This window comes from Macaca thibetana, chromosome 10 (genome assembly GCF_024542745.1).
Source record: "Macaca thibetana thibetana isolate TM-01 chromosome 10, ASM2454274v1, whole genome shotgun sequence".
NCBI lineage: Eukaryota > Metazoa > Chordata > Mammalia > Primates > Cercopithecidae > Macaca > Macaca thibetana.
In genome coordinates this window covers 68,632,916-68,647,754 of record NC_065587.1, presented here as the reverse complement: position 1 = coordinate 68,647,754, position 14,839 = coordinate 68,632,916, and the positions used below count along the sequence as shown (strand labels likewise).

The window sequence follows — 14,839 nt, the reverse complement described above, 5'->3', positions numbered from 1 at the left end:
TTGCGAACTATATATATATGACAAGTGGTTAATATCCAGAATATATAAGAAACTGAAACAACTCAAGAGAAAAAAAAAAGACCACCAAGTAACCTGATTTAAAAATTGACAAATGATCTGAAGAGACACTCCTCAAAATAAGACAAATAGCCAACAGTTATATGAAGAAATGCTCAACAGCACTAATAAACAGGGAAAAGCAAGTCAAAACCAAAATGAGATATCTCCTTATTCCAGTTAGAATGGCTATTGTTAAAGAGACAAAAGATAACAATGCTGGCAAAAATGTGGGGGAAAAAACATTTACGCACTGTTGATGGAGATTTAAATTAGTGCAGCCATTATGGAAAACAGTGTGGAGGTTTCTCAAAAAATTAAAAATAAAACTACCATGTTATTCAGCAACCCTATTACTGGGCATACATCCAAAGGAAAGGAAATCAGTATGTCGAGGAGATGTCTGCGCTCCTATGTTTACTGCAGCAGTATTCTCAGTAGCCAAGATACAGAATCAGCCAAAGTGCCCATGAACAGATGACTGAATAGAGAAAATTTAGTATATATACATAATGAAATACTATTCAGCCATAAAAATGAATGAAATCCTGTCATTTGTGGCAACATGGATGAACTTGGAGGATATTATGTTAAGTGAAATAAGCCAGACCCTAAAAACGAATACCATATGATCTCACTCATATGAGGTAGCTAAAAAGTTGATCTCATAGAAGTAGAAAATAGAATAGTGGTTACCAGACATTCATCCAGAAAAATGAAAACACATTCACAGAAAAAACTGTGCATAAATATTCACACCAGCTTTATTTATAATAATGTAAAACTGGAAATAATCAAAATATTCTACAATAGGTTATCAGTTAAATAAACTGTGGTACAGCCACACCATGAAACACTACTCAGCAATGAAATGAACAAACTATTGGTAGATACAATCCCAAAAGGCTATATACTATATATTTCCATTTATATAACCTTCTTAAAATGACAAAAGTAGGCCAGGCATGGTGGCTCATGCCTGTAATCCCAGCACTTTGGGAGGCCAAGGCAGGCAGATCGTCTGAGGTCAGGAGTCTGAGACCAGCCTGGGCAACATTGTGAAACCCCATGTCTACTAAAAATACAAAAATTAGCCAGGCATAGTGGTGCACACTTGTAATCCAAGCTACTTGGAAGGCTGAGGCAGGAGAATCGCTTGAACCCGGGAGACGGAGGTTGGAGTCAGCCGAGGTAGCACTCCAGCCTGGGTGACAGAGTGTGACTCCATCTAAAAAAAAAAAAAAAAAAAAAAAAAAGACAAGAGTATAGAGATGGAGAACAAATTGGTAGTCTCCAGAGTTTAGGGATGGAGGGTGTAGGCGGTGAGTGTGACTATAAGGTAGTAGCACAAGGGAAATCTTTGCAGTGACTGAAGAGTTTTGCATATTGATTGCTAATCTATACCTGTGATCAAATGACAGAACTATACTAAAACATTGTGCCAATGTCAGTTTACTGGTTTTGATATTGTACTACAGTTATGCAAAATGTAACATTTAGGGGAAACTAGGTAAAAGGCACACAGGATTTCTTTACTATCTCTGCAATTTCTTGTTAATTTATATTTCAAAATAAAAAGTTAATAAATAATCAAAGAAAGACATAAAGTCAGAGACTTATGTGTTTGGTGAGACAGTGTTCCCTGATGCAAGGAGCAATGGATTTGGAGTCAGATGAACCAAGACCCAGTTTCTGCTCCCCATGGCTTACCAGCTGTGTGCCCTTAAGAAAGTCAGTTAACCTTTCTGAGTTTCAGTTTTCTATTTCATAGAATGGTCCTTATCAATTTTCTAGCTACTAACATTAGCTATTTGTATACTGCCTAATAAACATTTTTTGCCATATCCTCTATAGCCTGTTATATTGCATACTTAATTTTTTTTTTTTTTTTTTTTTTGAGACAGTCTCGCTCTGTTGCCCAGGCTGAGTGCAGTGGCCAGATCTCAGCTCACTGCAAGCTCCGCCTCCCGGGTTTACTCCATTCTCCTGCCTCAGCCTACCAAGTAGCTGGGACTACAGGCGCCCGCCACCTCGCCTGGCTAGTTTTTTGTATTTTTTAGTAGAGACAGGGTTTCACCGTGTTAGCCAGGATGGTCTGGATCTCCTGACCTCGTGATCCGCTCATCTCGGCCTCCCAAAGTGCCGGGATTACAGGCTTGAGCCACCGCGCCCGGCCTACTTAATATTTCTTATAGAGGCCAGGCACGATGACTCACACCTGTAATCCCAGCACTTTAGGAAGCCAAGACGGGAGGATCACATGAGGTCAGGAGTTCGAGACCAGCCTAACCAAATGGTGAAACCCCATCTCTACCAAAAATACAAAAATTAGCCAGATGTAGTGGCACATGACTATAATCCCAGCTACTTGGGAGGCTGAGGCAGGAGAATTGCTTAAACCCGGAGGCAGAGGTTGCAGTGAGCCCAGATTGCCCACTGCACTCCAACCTGGGCGACAGAGCAAGACTCTGTCTCATTAAAAAAAAGAAAAAAATATATATATATATGGAATATATAATATATATATATTCCTGATAGAGATCAACACAGTCCATTTACTTAAATCCATACCAAGCCCAAATCCTGAGTGATGTTATATATAAAACCACGACATCAAGGACTAGTGAATTTTTTCTCAAATGAGCATTAAAGTAAATAACCATCAAAAACATATACTTTTTTGTGTTGCCTAAATGATCACACATACTATCAATGGTATGGACCACATATTTCAGGAAACATTAGTTTAGCCCAAATACTTTACTTTTTAGATAGAGAACATGATGTCTCATATACAGAAATAAACTTTCAGATTTGAAAGATCACTTAAAATGTAAACCACAATTTCTCATCACATTTTAAATAAATTCCAAAGTCCTTAACGAGGCCCTATTGGATCTGATAGGATGTAGCTATGCCTGCCTCTATGATTTCAGCCTCTTTTATCCGTTCTCTTGCTCCCACTACTCCAACCACACTTGACCTCTTGCTCTTCCTAGCATACCAAACACTTTTTTGCCTCAGGGGCTTTGCTCTTGCTGTTCTTTCTGCCTGGAAGATTCTAGATATCTATGTGGTTCAATTCCTAGTACATTCAGATTCTGCTCTGTGCCACTTCCTCAATGAGTCCTTACTTGACTCTCCTCCTCAAAATAGCCACACACGCGTATATCATATTTTCCTCTATTCCCCTTACTGTGCACTCAATCCTGTGTGCCTTACATACACACACACACTCTCTCACACATACACATGTATATTATATTATTCTCTATTCCCCTTTCTCTGCACTCAATCCTGTGTGCCTTACATACACACACACACACTCTCACACATACACATGTATATTATATTACTCTCTATTCCCCTTTCTCTGCACTCAATCCTGTGTGCCTTACACACACACACACACGTATATCATATTATTCTCTATTCCCCTTACTCTACACTCAATCCTGTGTGTCACACACACACTCACACATACATGTATATAACATTATCTATTCCCCTTACACTGCACTCAATCCTATGTGCCTTACACACACACACACACACACACGTGTATCATTATTCTCTGTTCCTCTTACTCTACACTCAATCCTATATGCCTTTCACACACACACTCACACACACATATTCTCATACACACACACACAAGTATATTATTCTCTATTCTCCTTTCCCTGTTTTTCTTTATAGCACTTACCACGAACTGACATTATATGTTTCTTGTCCCTCTCCCTAATTAGAATGGCCGGACTTTGCTTTCTTCTCTTAAGCTCAGTGCCTAGAATTGTGCCAGTGCACAGACCCACACGCAGCCAATTCAGCCACCCTCCCTGCAGAATCTGAGGGGAATGGTCATGTTGCCTCAGTTTGCGACTTTAGAACAGCAGGAGCCACCAGCTCCTCCAGGCAGTCTAACCATTTTTCCAGATGGTGCCCATCTTCAGAGGTCTTTCTGATGAGTTTCAACTTGTGTGCCTGCAGTTTCCACTCAGGCCTATTAGTTCTGGGTTGTGGGCCTACACAGAACATGCCTTTCAGATACTTGAAGACAGCAACTATGACTCTCTCCAGCTGTTTACTGCTTTTCAAGTTAAACAGACCTCCCCTTCCATCATTGCTCAGGCATAATCCTCTGGGATGACAGAAAGAACATGTTCTCTGGGGACAGGTAACACAGATCTGAATCCAGACCTCACTCATAGGCACTGTGTAACCCTGAGCACATCACGCCTGCCTATCAGGGCTCCTGTGAGGATTCCAGGGGGTCATATATATAAAGTGCTTAGCACAGTTGCTGCCTGACAGTGGAAGTTCAATGGATGACACTGATGTTCATTGCTTTCCTGAAGAAAGTTCTGCCCAAATCCTAACAGCAAAACAAATTTCCTGAACCACATCAGGTCATCTCCGCTGCCCGCCTGTAGAACCGATGTGCACTGGACTCACCCAAAGGTGGAAAAGGACCAGGAACCCAAAAAGGAAGATCCAGTGGACCCACAGGCAGCCCTCCCAATGGATCCTGGGCAGTGGCCTCTTCTTTTTGTTAGAAAAACTGCAATAAATATGTTTTGCTTTGTTGTTTGAGGCTGGAGTCCAAGAAAGACCCAGAAATGGTTGATACGAAGGATTTGGAGTAGGAAAATAGGATAAAAATTCAAAGTTAAGAGCTGGACAACGAGTTGGGTTATGAGGGCTTCCACCCCAGTCTGTTTCTTTCTTGCTTATGGTGGGACCCTAGACAATTCCTTTCCACTCTCAGCCTGCATTTTCTTAGCTGGGAAATGCCAATTCTAAGAGCTACCGGGATACAAGTATATGCCATATGTACATTCACTCACTCAATGCTTTTCAACACACGTTCACTGCATACTCTGGGTGTAACAAAATGACAGCCTGTTCCTAACCTCAGGGGTCTCACTGTCTATTAAAAGCTTCCCTTAGGGCATCATTCTGAAAGGGAGGAGGAACTAGAAAAACACTTAGTTCCAGTGTGTCATGATAAGCAAATAGAGGAAAAGAAAACAACAGCTGTGAGAATGTAGGGAAGGGGGATAAACTATGAAGGAGAGGGACAGAAAAGGCTTCTTGGAGAAGGGATCTGTTCTCTGCCCAGTGCAAGAGCCTTGTGGAGGACTTGTACCTCCTCTGCTAGTGCCTTTCACCATCCCCAAGGATATCTAGAGCAGGACCCTGAACACGGGATGATCAGTTTATACTGCTGAGTGGCAGGCTGATGTTCTGGGTGGTGTAACATTCTGCCCTTCTCTAACTTATTGTCTGTGATTCAGCCTTACCTAGGTCAATAAAATGCTGAGTGCACACCCAGCTTCCCCAGCACATTCAGAATGCTGCCAGATCATTTCTCACCCCTCTCAGTAGACATTAAACTCTTTGTCCTGGCCTTAGATGTCCTTGTGGTCCTGGCTCAGACTGCCCCAGGTAAACAGAACCATGGAGAGGAGGGAAAAGGGAGTGAGGATGGGATGCTAACCACAGAATCATTGGAAAACATGTGTGGAAGCGAGGAGAGCCCATGGGGATGGCGGAGATCTGATGAAGGGCTTATAATGAATTTTCTCCCATAAGAAGGGCAGCCTGTCAGCCCTGATCATGATGGTGCTTCTCATTAGGGAACCTGGAGAATATCTGCAGAGGCCAAGGTGTTTTATATGACGCCCCTTCCATATGCAGAAGCAACCCCAACATCTCTAGTATCCTGAATGCCTCTGGCCCATATGTCAACAGTCTCATCCTGTGAGTCTCTCACTTCAACCCCACTTTCAGTTGATACTACCTCTTGTAATAATCAGTCTCATTACTTCACTTCTCCACTGTTGTTGGGCTTTGAGTGCTCCTTTAAAGCAGGCAGAGGAGGCAACTTGCTTGTCTTGGGATATATGGTGAAAAAGTTGTTAAGTTGATGTTGGATATCTACAGGTTTATAAAAATAGGTTCACAGTGTGGAGCTGGGGTTAGAGCAGATTTTGGCTTTCAAGTTGAACATGCTCAAAGCTCTCTAACAGTATAAACAGGCATCTAAGCCAGGTGGTGAATAACTTTCTAATGGAAATGTTTTCCCCGTAGGCTTCCCAGGGGCTCTAAAGTTGATGATTTTTAATTCTGTGATTTCCTTTGGGTCATTGCTGTTGGAAGTCACATCCTTTCTTGGAGCAGCTATTCAAGCTGAAAGCCTTTGCCAATCACTCAGTTGTTCTAGAAGCAAAAGAAGGTTATTCTGGGCTAACCCTGAGTTGGTTTGAGCATGCCTTATATTCCAGTGAGGGCAAGTAGAATAGAGGGAGTTGCAGATGCAAGAGACATTTTGGAGAAAGAATCTACATATTGACTTATGAAATACTGGAAGAGAAAAGTGAGAGTCAATGTGACTGATTTTTTTCTGTCTGAACCTTCTGGTAAAAGAGAGAGAATTAGGAATTATCTCCCAGAAGAAGAGTTTGGGGAAAAGACAAGTGGAAAGAATCTGTAGTTTAGACTAAGATATAATGATCTCTCAACTGAATCCAATGTGCTGGGAAAGCTGGGTTTGCAGTCTGCCCTGACTTAGAGTCACAGAAAATAAATCAGAGAAGGGCACAGTGTTAAACCCTCCCTGCACCCGCCTCCCCCTCCCCCAACACACACACACAACATCAGCCACAGCTCAGAATGTAAATTGATCATCCATTGTTCAGGGTCTTGCTTTAAACAACCCCTGGGGCAAGCACCCCTATAACAAACAATGCCTGGCACATAGTAGATGCTCAACAAATTGTGGTTAGATAAATAAAGAATGGAGAGAGAAAAAACAGATAATTGAAGGCTTAGTCCCACTCCCTAGCAAGCAGCTAGATTTAGAGAGGAAGTAGAACCAGATTTAGTGAGACCGTGAAAAATGACAGAGATGAAAGTATCATAAGCATAGGAATAAAATTCAATTAGAGCTGGTTAGAGGAAGGAAGATAACTACTCCTATCTACTGCATGTCAAGACCAGCAGTAGTCATTAAACATGCACAAATTTATAACATTCCCATGAATGTCATTAGGTGTCAAAATCAATGTTTCACTCTAACCATTATTACTATTACCAACATCCTTAGTTTAATAGTATTTACTTTTTAAATGTATTTGTATATTCATGTATTTGCTTATTTTGATAGATGGATGGATCAGAAGGTGCTGTTACGGAATTGGCAGATGCAGGAAATCATGCAAAGAAATTGAGAGGAAGAAAGAAAAATGTGGGGGAAAATATATTTGCTGTGTCCCTAAAGAAAAGGATAAAGTATCACACATTCATGACCAAAAAGAGACAAGCGAGCTATATATCTAGTTGCGACTTCTGAATTCAGATTTTTAATAGTCATTATAATGAGTCAGTGAAATGGCTAGTGGGGGCACCTGCATTGTCCTAGATCTCTGTTAAGTCTTCACAGGTCCCATTAGAAAAACACACTCATTCCTGCTATCAATATCTCTCTCTAGAAAAACACACTCATTCCTGCTATCAATATCTCTCTCTAGTCTACTGTAGCCCAACAACGCTCTAAGCCATCGCTGGATATGACTGATAATAGTGGTTTTCATGGTAAGAAAATTTTACAGGATCTAGATCTTGAATTCCCGAACCTCTGCCCGGGTCCCTGAATGTAGAAGTTTACCAGGTTAACGTAAACTGGACCTTAGCTACAGATTCTTATCTGATGTCTCACCCTGGAGAGTTGCAATAAAACAGTGTAATCCAGAAATTGTCCTTTTCTGTCTTAAGTTCAAAATTTAGCTCAAGGCTCTGCCGTATGGTCTTACTCTTGGAACTTATCCCTTACCCCAAGTTCCTAAGCACCTTTGGCTGTCCAAAGATTGTCATGCCCTCTGACCAGGAGGCAACTACTCCTGCCCCCAAGCAAATGGAAGTGGAAAATAAAAGGCGCAACATTCAGTGAGAACTTATTATGTGCAAGGTCTTGTCCTAAGCACTTTACTTCATTTTGTCCCAACAACAGCTCCAGGAGACAGGAACTAGTGTGCTCCTTTGCCAGAAGAGGAAACTAAGTCACAGTGAGTTTAAGTGACTTGCCCTAAATGGCATAGATAGCTAGTTCAGTAACAGGACTTTGAACCTGCAATGCCTGGGTTCAGGCACTGTGCTTTCTTCAAGTGGAACGAGATTGCTGCGTTACGAAAAGTTTCACTTTACTCTTCCCACACAGAACCGACCTCTTTAATAGGGAAGGTGTGGTGAAGAAAGAGCTTTGTGTGCCCTCTTGTGGCCAAAATGTGTAATGAACCCAGTCCTAGCAGGTTCATCCAGGTTCAAATAAAGGTTATCCTGGGTTGCACTTGAGGGAGAAATGGCTCTGGCTTTGCAGAGTTGCAGCCAATCACATCTGAAGTTGAAAAGTATCCCTACCTTCTGTTGACACAATTATCTGGAGGATACAGTCCAAAGGCAAGGTACAGCAATCATCACAATAATGGCAGCCCAGTTCTCAAAGTACTTCCTGTCAGTTCTCTCATTTCCCCCGACTAGAATACTATGAGGCATCTTCAAAATGGAAGCATTGGTCCGGACTATAAACTCCGTATACCTTTCAACCTTTAAGGCCTTCCTCATTCTTTACATTATGGTGAGAATTATGCACTCTCTACCTATGATTGCAGAAGACGCCACCTTAGAGAGCAAAGGCATGGAGGTTGAAGAGAGAGACTGAGAAATAGGAAATGTATACCTCAATCTGGGCACTCAAACCATAAAATACACCTTCTGTTCCTCCTTGCTTCCCCATACACATATATCATGTTAGCCACAGAGACTTTCCAAGTCTGCTTCCATAGCACCTGCTCTTCATCTCTGCCTCTAGTCTTCCAGTTCAGCCATCATCTTTCCTTGTCCATTGCTATGGAATGAATTTTGTGCCCCACTCCCTAAAAATTGTGTGTTGTGTGTCAGAACCTCCAGTGCCTCAAAATGTGACTGCATTTGGAGACAGAGTCTTGAAAGGTGATTAAGTTTAAATGAAGTTGTTAGGACAGATACAAATTCAATCGGACTACTGTTCTTAAAAGAAGAGATTAGGACAAAAATTATTCTGCAAATAATTATGACCCAGAACAAGAAGACCACGTTAAGCTCCAGGGAGATCATGACCATCTATAAGTCAAAGAGAGAAGACTCAGAAGAAACCAACCCTACTGACACCTTGGTCTCAGATTTTTAGCTTCCTGAATTGTGAGAAAATAAATTTGTATTGTTTAAGTCACCTGATCTGTGATACTTTGTTGTGACAGCCCTGGCACACTGATACAGACGTACTGTAACATCAGCATCCTAGTCATCTCGTTTTTCTCTCAGGACTTCGACTCACTCCAGGCTTTTCATACAGTTGCCAGAAGAACATCTCTACAATCCAAATATGAACTTTTTTCTTTCCAAATTTTCCAAAAGCTGCATAACCCTTTCAGGAATCAATTCTCAACTCCCTTTATGATAATCCCTGCGTGTCTCAGTAGTTTTATATCTAGTTCCTCCTCCCTTTCAATTCCCACCATGGACCTCCCAAACAACCTTATTCCTGGAAATTAATTAATCTAATTTCTTGCCCTTCTTTTTATAGACTGCCACTTCTGCCTGAAAGGTTCTTATTGCAAACCAGATTATTCCATCCCACTCTGAAAAGAGGTTAAGTAGGGAAGAAAAGTCATCCTAAGAATATTTATTAATTTAAAAACTCATTGGTGAAATAAGTCACTCAAACATCTCAATTTCTTAGAACCTGTGCCTCTCCCAAACCCAGCAGGTCAATGTCTTCCATGGACTAATTGTGAAAACGCAAAAATGCATGGCAAATTGTTGTAGAGTGACATTTACACCTTCTTGAATATGCAGGATTTTCTCTAGATAATGATAGTCATGTTATAAAATTACACTGTTAATATGCAAAGCCACTAATAAATGAGGATCAGTAAGAATTACATTAATGAAAATTAAAGAGAAAATTGACAAGAATGATGATATAAGAAGTAACTTTTTAAAACACTGCTTAACTAACAAAGCATAAGGAAAAGTCCAGAGAAAAACTGATTGGAACCTAAAATATTTTTGCAAATAACTCTGATTGTGCTACATTTTTAAAAAGGCAAACCTACAGTATTTTTTTATTTTCATGCTTTTAACTAGAATTATTTTCATTTTGGTCAAAAAACTCCATTTGTAAAGAACATTGTAAGTGATAACTATCTGGTAAATCTAAATGAATATTGACCATAAAAACCAATTATAATAATGTCTTAGGGCATTATAATATTTATAGAATTAATATGCATAACAATAATAGCATAAAAGGTTGAACAGAGGTTAATGGACAGCTAATATTTTGTTGATTTCCAGACACATTGTATAAAATATTATAGAACTTCAAATGATATTATCTTCATCCAGAGAGGGTTCACCCTTTCCCTTGGTAGGCTGATAGAGTAGAATTTAGTTGCTACAATTCAATCATAAAGGAAACTGATTCAAAGTTAGCTTGTAGTTGGGATAAGGCATTGTCTACCTCTTGATCTTTTGTCTGTGTAGCCATGCCTTCTACATATAGAACCAGCTTATACTCATTTAGGAAGCATTAACTCTCTCGCATTGAATATCTCATAAAACTCATACTTACCCAATAAGTTTTTAGATGCAATATGTGGTTGTACTTAAGAGCCTATTCTTTGGAGCCAGAAACTTTTTTATTATTATTATACTTTAACTTCTAGGGTACATGTGCACAATGTGCAGGTTTGTTACATATGTATGCACGTGCCATGTTGGTGTGCTGCACCCATTAACTTGTCATTTACATTAGTTATTTCTCCTAATGCTATCCCTCCCCGCTCCCCGACCCCATGACAGGCCCCAGTGTGTGATGTTCCCTACCCTGTGTCCAAGTGTTCTCATTGTTCAATTCCCACCTATGAGTGAGAACATGTGGTGTTTGGTTTTCTGTCCTTGCGATAGTTTGCTCAGAATGATGGTTTCCAGCTGCATCCATGTCCCTACAAAGGACATGAGCCCGTCCTTTTTATGGCTGCATAGCAGTCCATGGTATATATGTGCCACATTTTCTTAATCCAGTCTATCATTGATGGACATTTGGGTTGGTTCCAAGTCTTTGCTATTGTGAATAGTGCCGCAATAAACATATGTGTGCATGTGTCTTTATAGTAGCATGATTTATAATCCTTTAGGTATATACCCAATAATGGGATCGCTGGGTCAAATGGTATTTCGAGTTTTAGAACTTTGAGGAATCGCCACACTGCCTTCTACAATGGTTGAACTAGTTTACACTCCCACCAACTGTGTAAAAGTGTTCATATTTCTCCACATCCTCTCCAGCACCTGTTGTTTCCTGAGTTTTTAATGATCGCCATTCTAATGGGTGTGAAATGGTATCTCATTGTGATTTTGATTTGCATTTCTCTGATGACCAATGATGATGAGCATTTCTTCATGTGTCTGTTAGCTGCATAAATGTCTTCTTTTGAGAAGTGTCTGTTCGTATCCTTCACCCACTTCTTGATGGGGTTGTTTGATTTTTTTCTTGTAAATTTGTTTAAGTTCTTTGTAGATTCTGGATATTAGCCCTTTGTCAGATGGGTAGATTGCAAAAATATTCTCCCATTCTGTAAGTTTCCTGTTCACTCTGATGGTAGTTTCTTTTGCTGTGCAGAAGCTCTTTAGTTTAATTAGATCCCATTTGTCTATTTTAGTTTTTGCTGCCATTGCTTTTGGTGTTTTAGTCATGAAGTCCTTGCCCATGCCTATGTCCTGAATGGTATTGCCTAGGTTTTCTTCTGGGATTTTTTATAGTTTTGGGTCTAACATTTAAGTCTTTAATCCATCTTGAATTAATTTTTGTATAAGGTGTAAGGATGGGATCCAGTTTCAGCTATCTACATATGGTTAGCCAGTTTTCCCAGCACCATTTATTAAATAGGGAATCCTTTCCCCATTTCTTGTTTTTGTCAGGTTTGTCAAAGATCAGATGGTTGTAGATGTGTGGTATTATTTATGAGGGCTCTGTTCTGTTCCATTAGTCTATATCTCTGTTTTGGTACCAGTACTGTGCTGTTTTGGTTACTGTAGCCTTGTAGTATAGTTTGAAGCCAGGTAGCGTGATGCCTCCAGCTTTGTTCTTTTGGCTTAGGATTGTCTTGGCAATGAGGGCTCTTTTTTGGTTCCATATGAACTTTAAAGTAGTTTTTTCCAATTCTGTGAAGAAAGTCATTGGTAGCTTGATGGAGATGGCATTGAATCTATAAATTACCTTGGACAGTATGGCCACTTTCACAATATTGATTCTTCCTATCCATGAGCATGGAATGTTCTTCCATTTGTTTGTGTCCTCTTTTATTTCATTGTGGTTTGTAGTTCTCCTTGAAGCTGTGGTTTGTAGTTCTCCTTGAAGAGGTCCTTTGCATCCCTTGTAAGTTGGATTCCTAGGTATTTTATTCTCTTTGAAGCAATTGTAAATGGGAGTTCACTCATGATTTGGCTCTCTGTTTGTCTGTTATTGGTGTATAGGAATGCTTGTGATTTTTGCACATTGATTTTGTATCCTGAGACTTTGCTGAAGTTGATTATCAGCTTAAGGAGATTTGGGGCTGCGACGATGGAGTTTTCTAAATATACAATTATGTCATCAGCAAACAGGGACAATTTGACTTCCTGTTTTCCTAACTGAATGCCCTATATTTCTTTCTCCTGCCTGATTGCCCTGGCCAGAACTTCCAACACTATGTTGAATAGGAGTGGTGAGAGACGGCATCCCTGTCTTGTGCCAGTTTTCAAAAGGAGTGCTTCCAGTTTTGCCCGTTCGGTATGATATTGGCTATGGGTATGTCATAAATAGCTTTTATTATTTTGAGATACGTCCCATCAATACCTAGTTTATTGAGAGTTTTTAGCATGAAAGGCTGTTGAATTTTGTCAAAGGCTTTTTCTGCATCTATTGAGATAATCATGTGGTTTTTGTCTTTGGTTCTGTTTATATTAGGGATTACGTTTATTGATTTGCATATGTTGAACCAGCCTTGCATCCCAGAGATGAAGCCAACTTGATCGTGGTGGATAAGCTTTTTGATGTGCTGCTGGATTCTGTTTGCGTATTTCATTGAGGATTTTTGCATCGATGTTCATCAGGGATATTGGTCTAAAATTCTCTTTTTTGTTGTGTTTCTGCCAAGCTTTGGTATCAGGATGATGCTAGCCTCATAAAATGAGTTAGGGAGGATTTCTTCTTTTTCTATTAATTGGAATAGTTTCCGAAGGAATAGTACCAGCTCCTCTTTGTACCTCTGGTAGAATTTGGCTGTGAATCTGTCTGGTCCTGGATTTTTTTTGGTTGGTAGGCTATTAATTATTGCCTGAATTTCAGAGCCTGTTATTGGTCTATTCAGGGATTCAACTTCTTCCTGGTTTAGTCTTGGGAGGGTGTATGTGTCCAGGGATTTATCCATTTCTTCTAGATTTTCTACTTTATTTGCGTAGAGGTATTTATGGTATTCTCTGATGGTAGTTTGTATTTCTGTGGGATCAGTGGTGATATATATGATTTATCATTTTTTATTGCATCCATTTGATTCTTCTCTCTTTTCTTCTTTATTAGTCTTGCTAGTGGTCTATTTTGTTGATCTTTTCAAAAAACTAGCTCCTGGATTCATTGATTTTTTTAAGGCTTTTTTTGTGTCTCTATCTCCTTCAGTTCTGCTCTGATCTAAGTTATTTCTTGCCTTCTGCTAGCCTTTGAATGCGTTTGCTCAAAGAGAAATATGGAGAGTTCTGTAGATGTCTACTAGGTCTGCATGGTGCAGAGCTGAGTTCAAGTCCTGGATATCCTCGTTAATTCCGTCTCGTTGATCTGTCTAATGTTGACAGTGGGATGTTAACGTCTCCCATTATTATTGTGTGGGAGTCTAAGTCTCTTTGTAGGTCTCTAAGGACTTGCTTTATGAATCTGGGTGCTCCTGTATTGGGTGCACATATATTTAGGATAGTTAGCTCTTCTTGTTGAATTGACCCCTTTACCATCATGTAACGGCATTCTTTGTCTCTTTTGATCTTTGTTGGCTTAAAGTCTGTTTTATCAGAGACTAGGATTGCAACCCTTGCTGTTTTTGTTTTCCATTTGCTTGGTAGATCTTCCTCCATCTCTTTATTTTGAGCCTATGTGTGTCTGCACGTGTAATGGGTCTCCTGAATACAGCACAGATGGATCTTGACTCTATCCAATTTGCCAGTCTATGTCTTTTAATTGGAGAATTTAGTCCATTTACATTTAAGGGTAATATTGTTATGTGTGAATTTGATCCTGTCATTATGATGTTAGCTGGTTATTTTGCTCATTAGTTGATTCAGTTTCTTCCTAGCATCGATGGTTTTTACAATTTGGCATGTTTTTGCAGTGGCTGGTACCAGTTGTTCCTTTCCATGTTTACTGCTTCCTTCAGGAGCTCTTGTAAGGCAGGCCTGGTGGTGACAAAATCTATCAGCATTTACTTGTTTGTAATGGATTTTATTTCTCCACTTATGAAGCTTAGTTTGGCTGGATATGAAATTCTGGGTTGAAAATTCTTTAAGAATGTTGAATATTGTTCCCACTCTCTTCTGGCTTGTAGAGTTTCTGCTGAGAGATCTGCTGTTAGTCTGATGGGCTTCCCTTTGTGGGTAACCCAGCCTTTCTCTCTGACTGCCCTTAACATTATTTCCCTCATTTCAGCCTTGGTGAATC

General features: G+C 40.0%; 3 protein-coding genes across 7 annotated transcripts in view; all 3 read left to right on the top strand.

Moving 5' to 3' along the window:
• Positions 1–14,839, top strand: part of LOC126964308 (cytochrome c oxidase subunit 4 isoform 2, mitochondrial) — a 393,425-nt gene that overhangs the window by 26,533 nt on the left and 352,053 nt on the right. The gene's annotated exons all lie outside the window — the stretch shown is intronic.
• Positions 1–14,839, top strand: part of REM1 (RRAD and GEM like GTPase 1) — a 753,594-nt gene that overhangs the window by 517,528 nt on the left and 221,227 nt on the right. The gene's annotated exons all lie outside the window — the stretch shown is intronic.
• On the top strand, positions 5,412–7,398 carry DEFB115 (defensin beta 115). Its single transcript, XM_050807382.1, has 2 exons — positions 5,412–5,505; positions 7,226–7,398. The coding sequence occupies exons 1-2, from the start codon at positions 5,412–5,414 to the stop codon at positions 7,396–7,398; spliced, it is 267 nt and encodes an 88-aa protein (XP_050663339.1).

Coding starts and splice junctions, on each gene's coding strand:
- DEFB115 (XM_050807382.1), top strand. CDS start 5,412: ATGCTGCCAGATCATTTCTCACCCCTCTCAGTAGACATTAAACTCTTT. Junction 5,506..7,225: donor CCTGGCTCAGACTGCCCCAG/GTAAACAGAACC, acceptor TTATTTTGATAG/ATGGATGGATCAGAAGGTGC.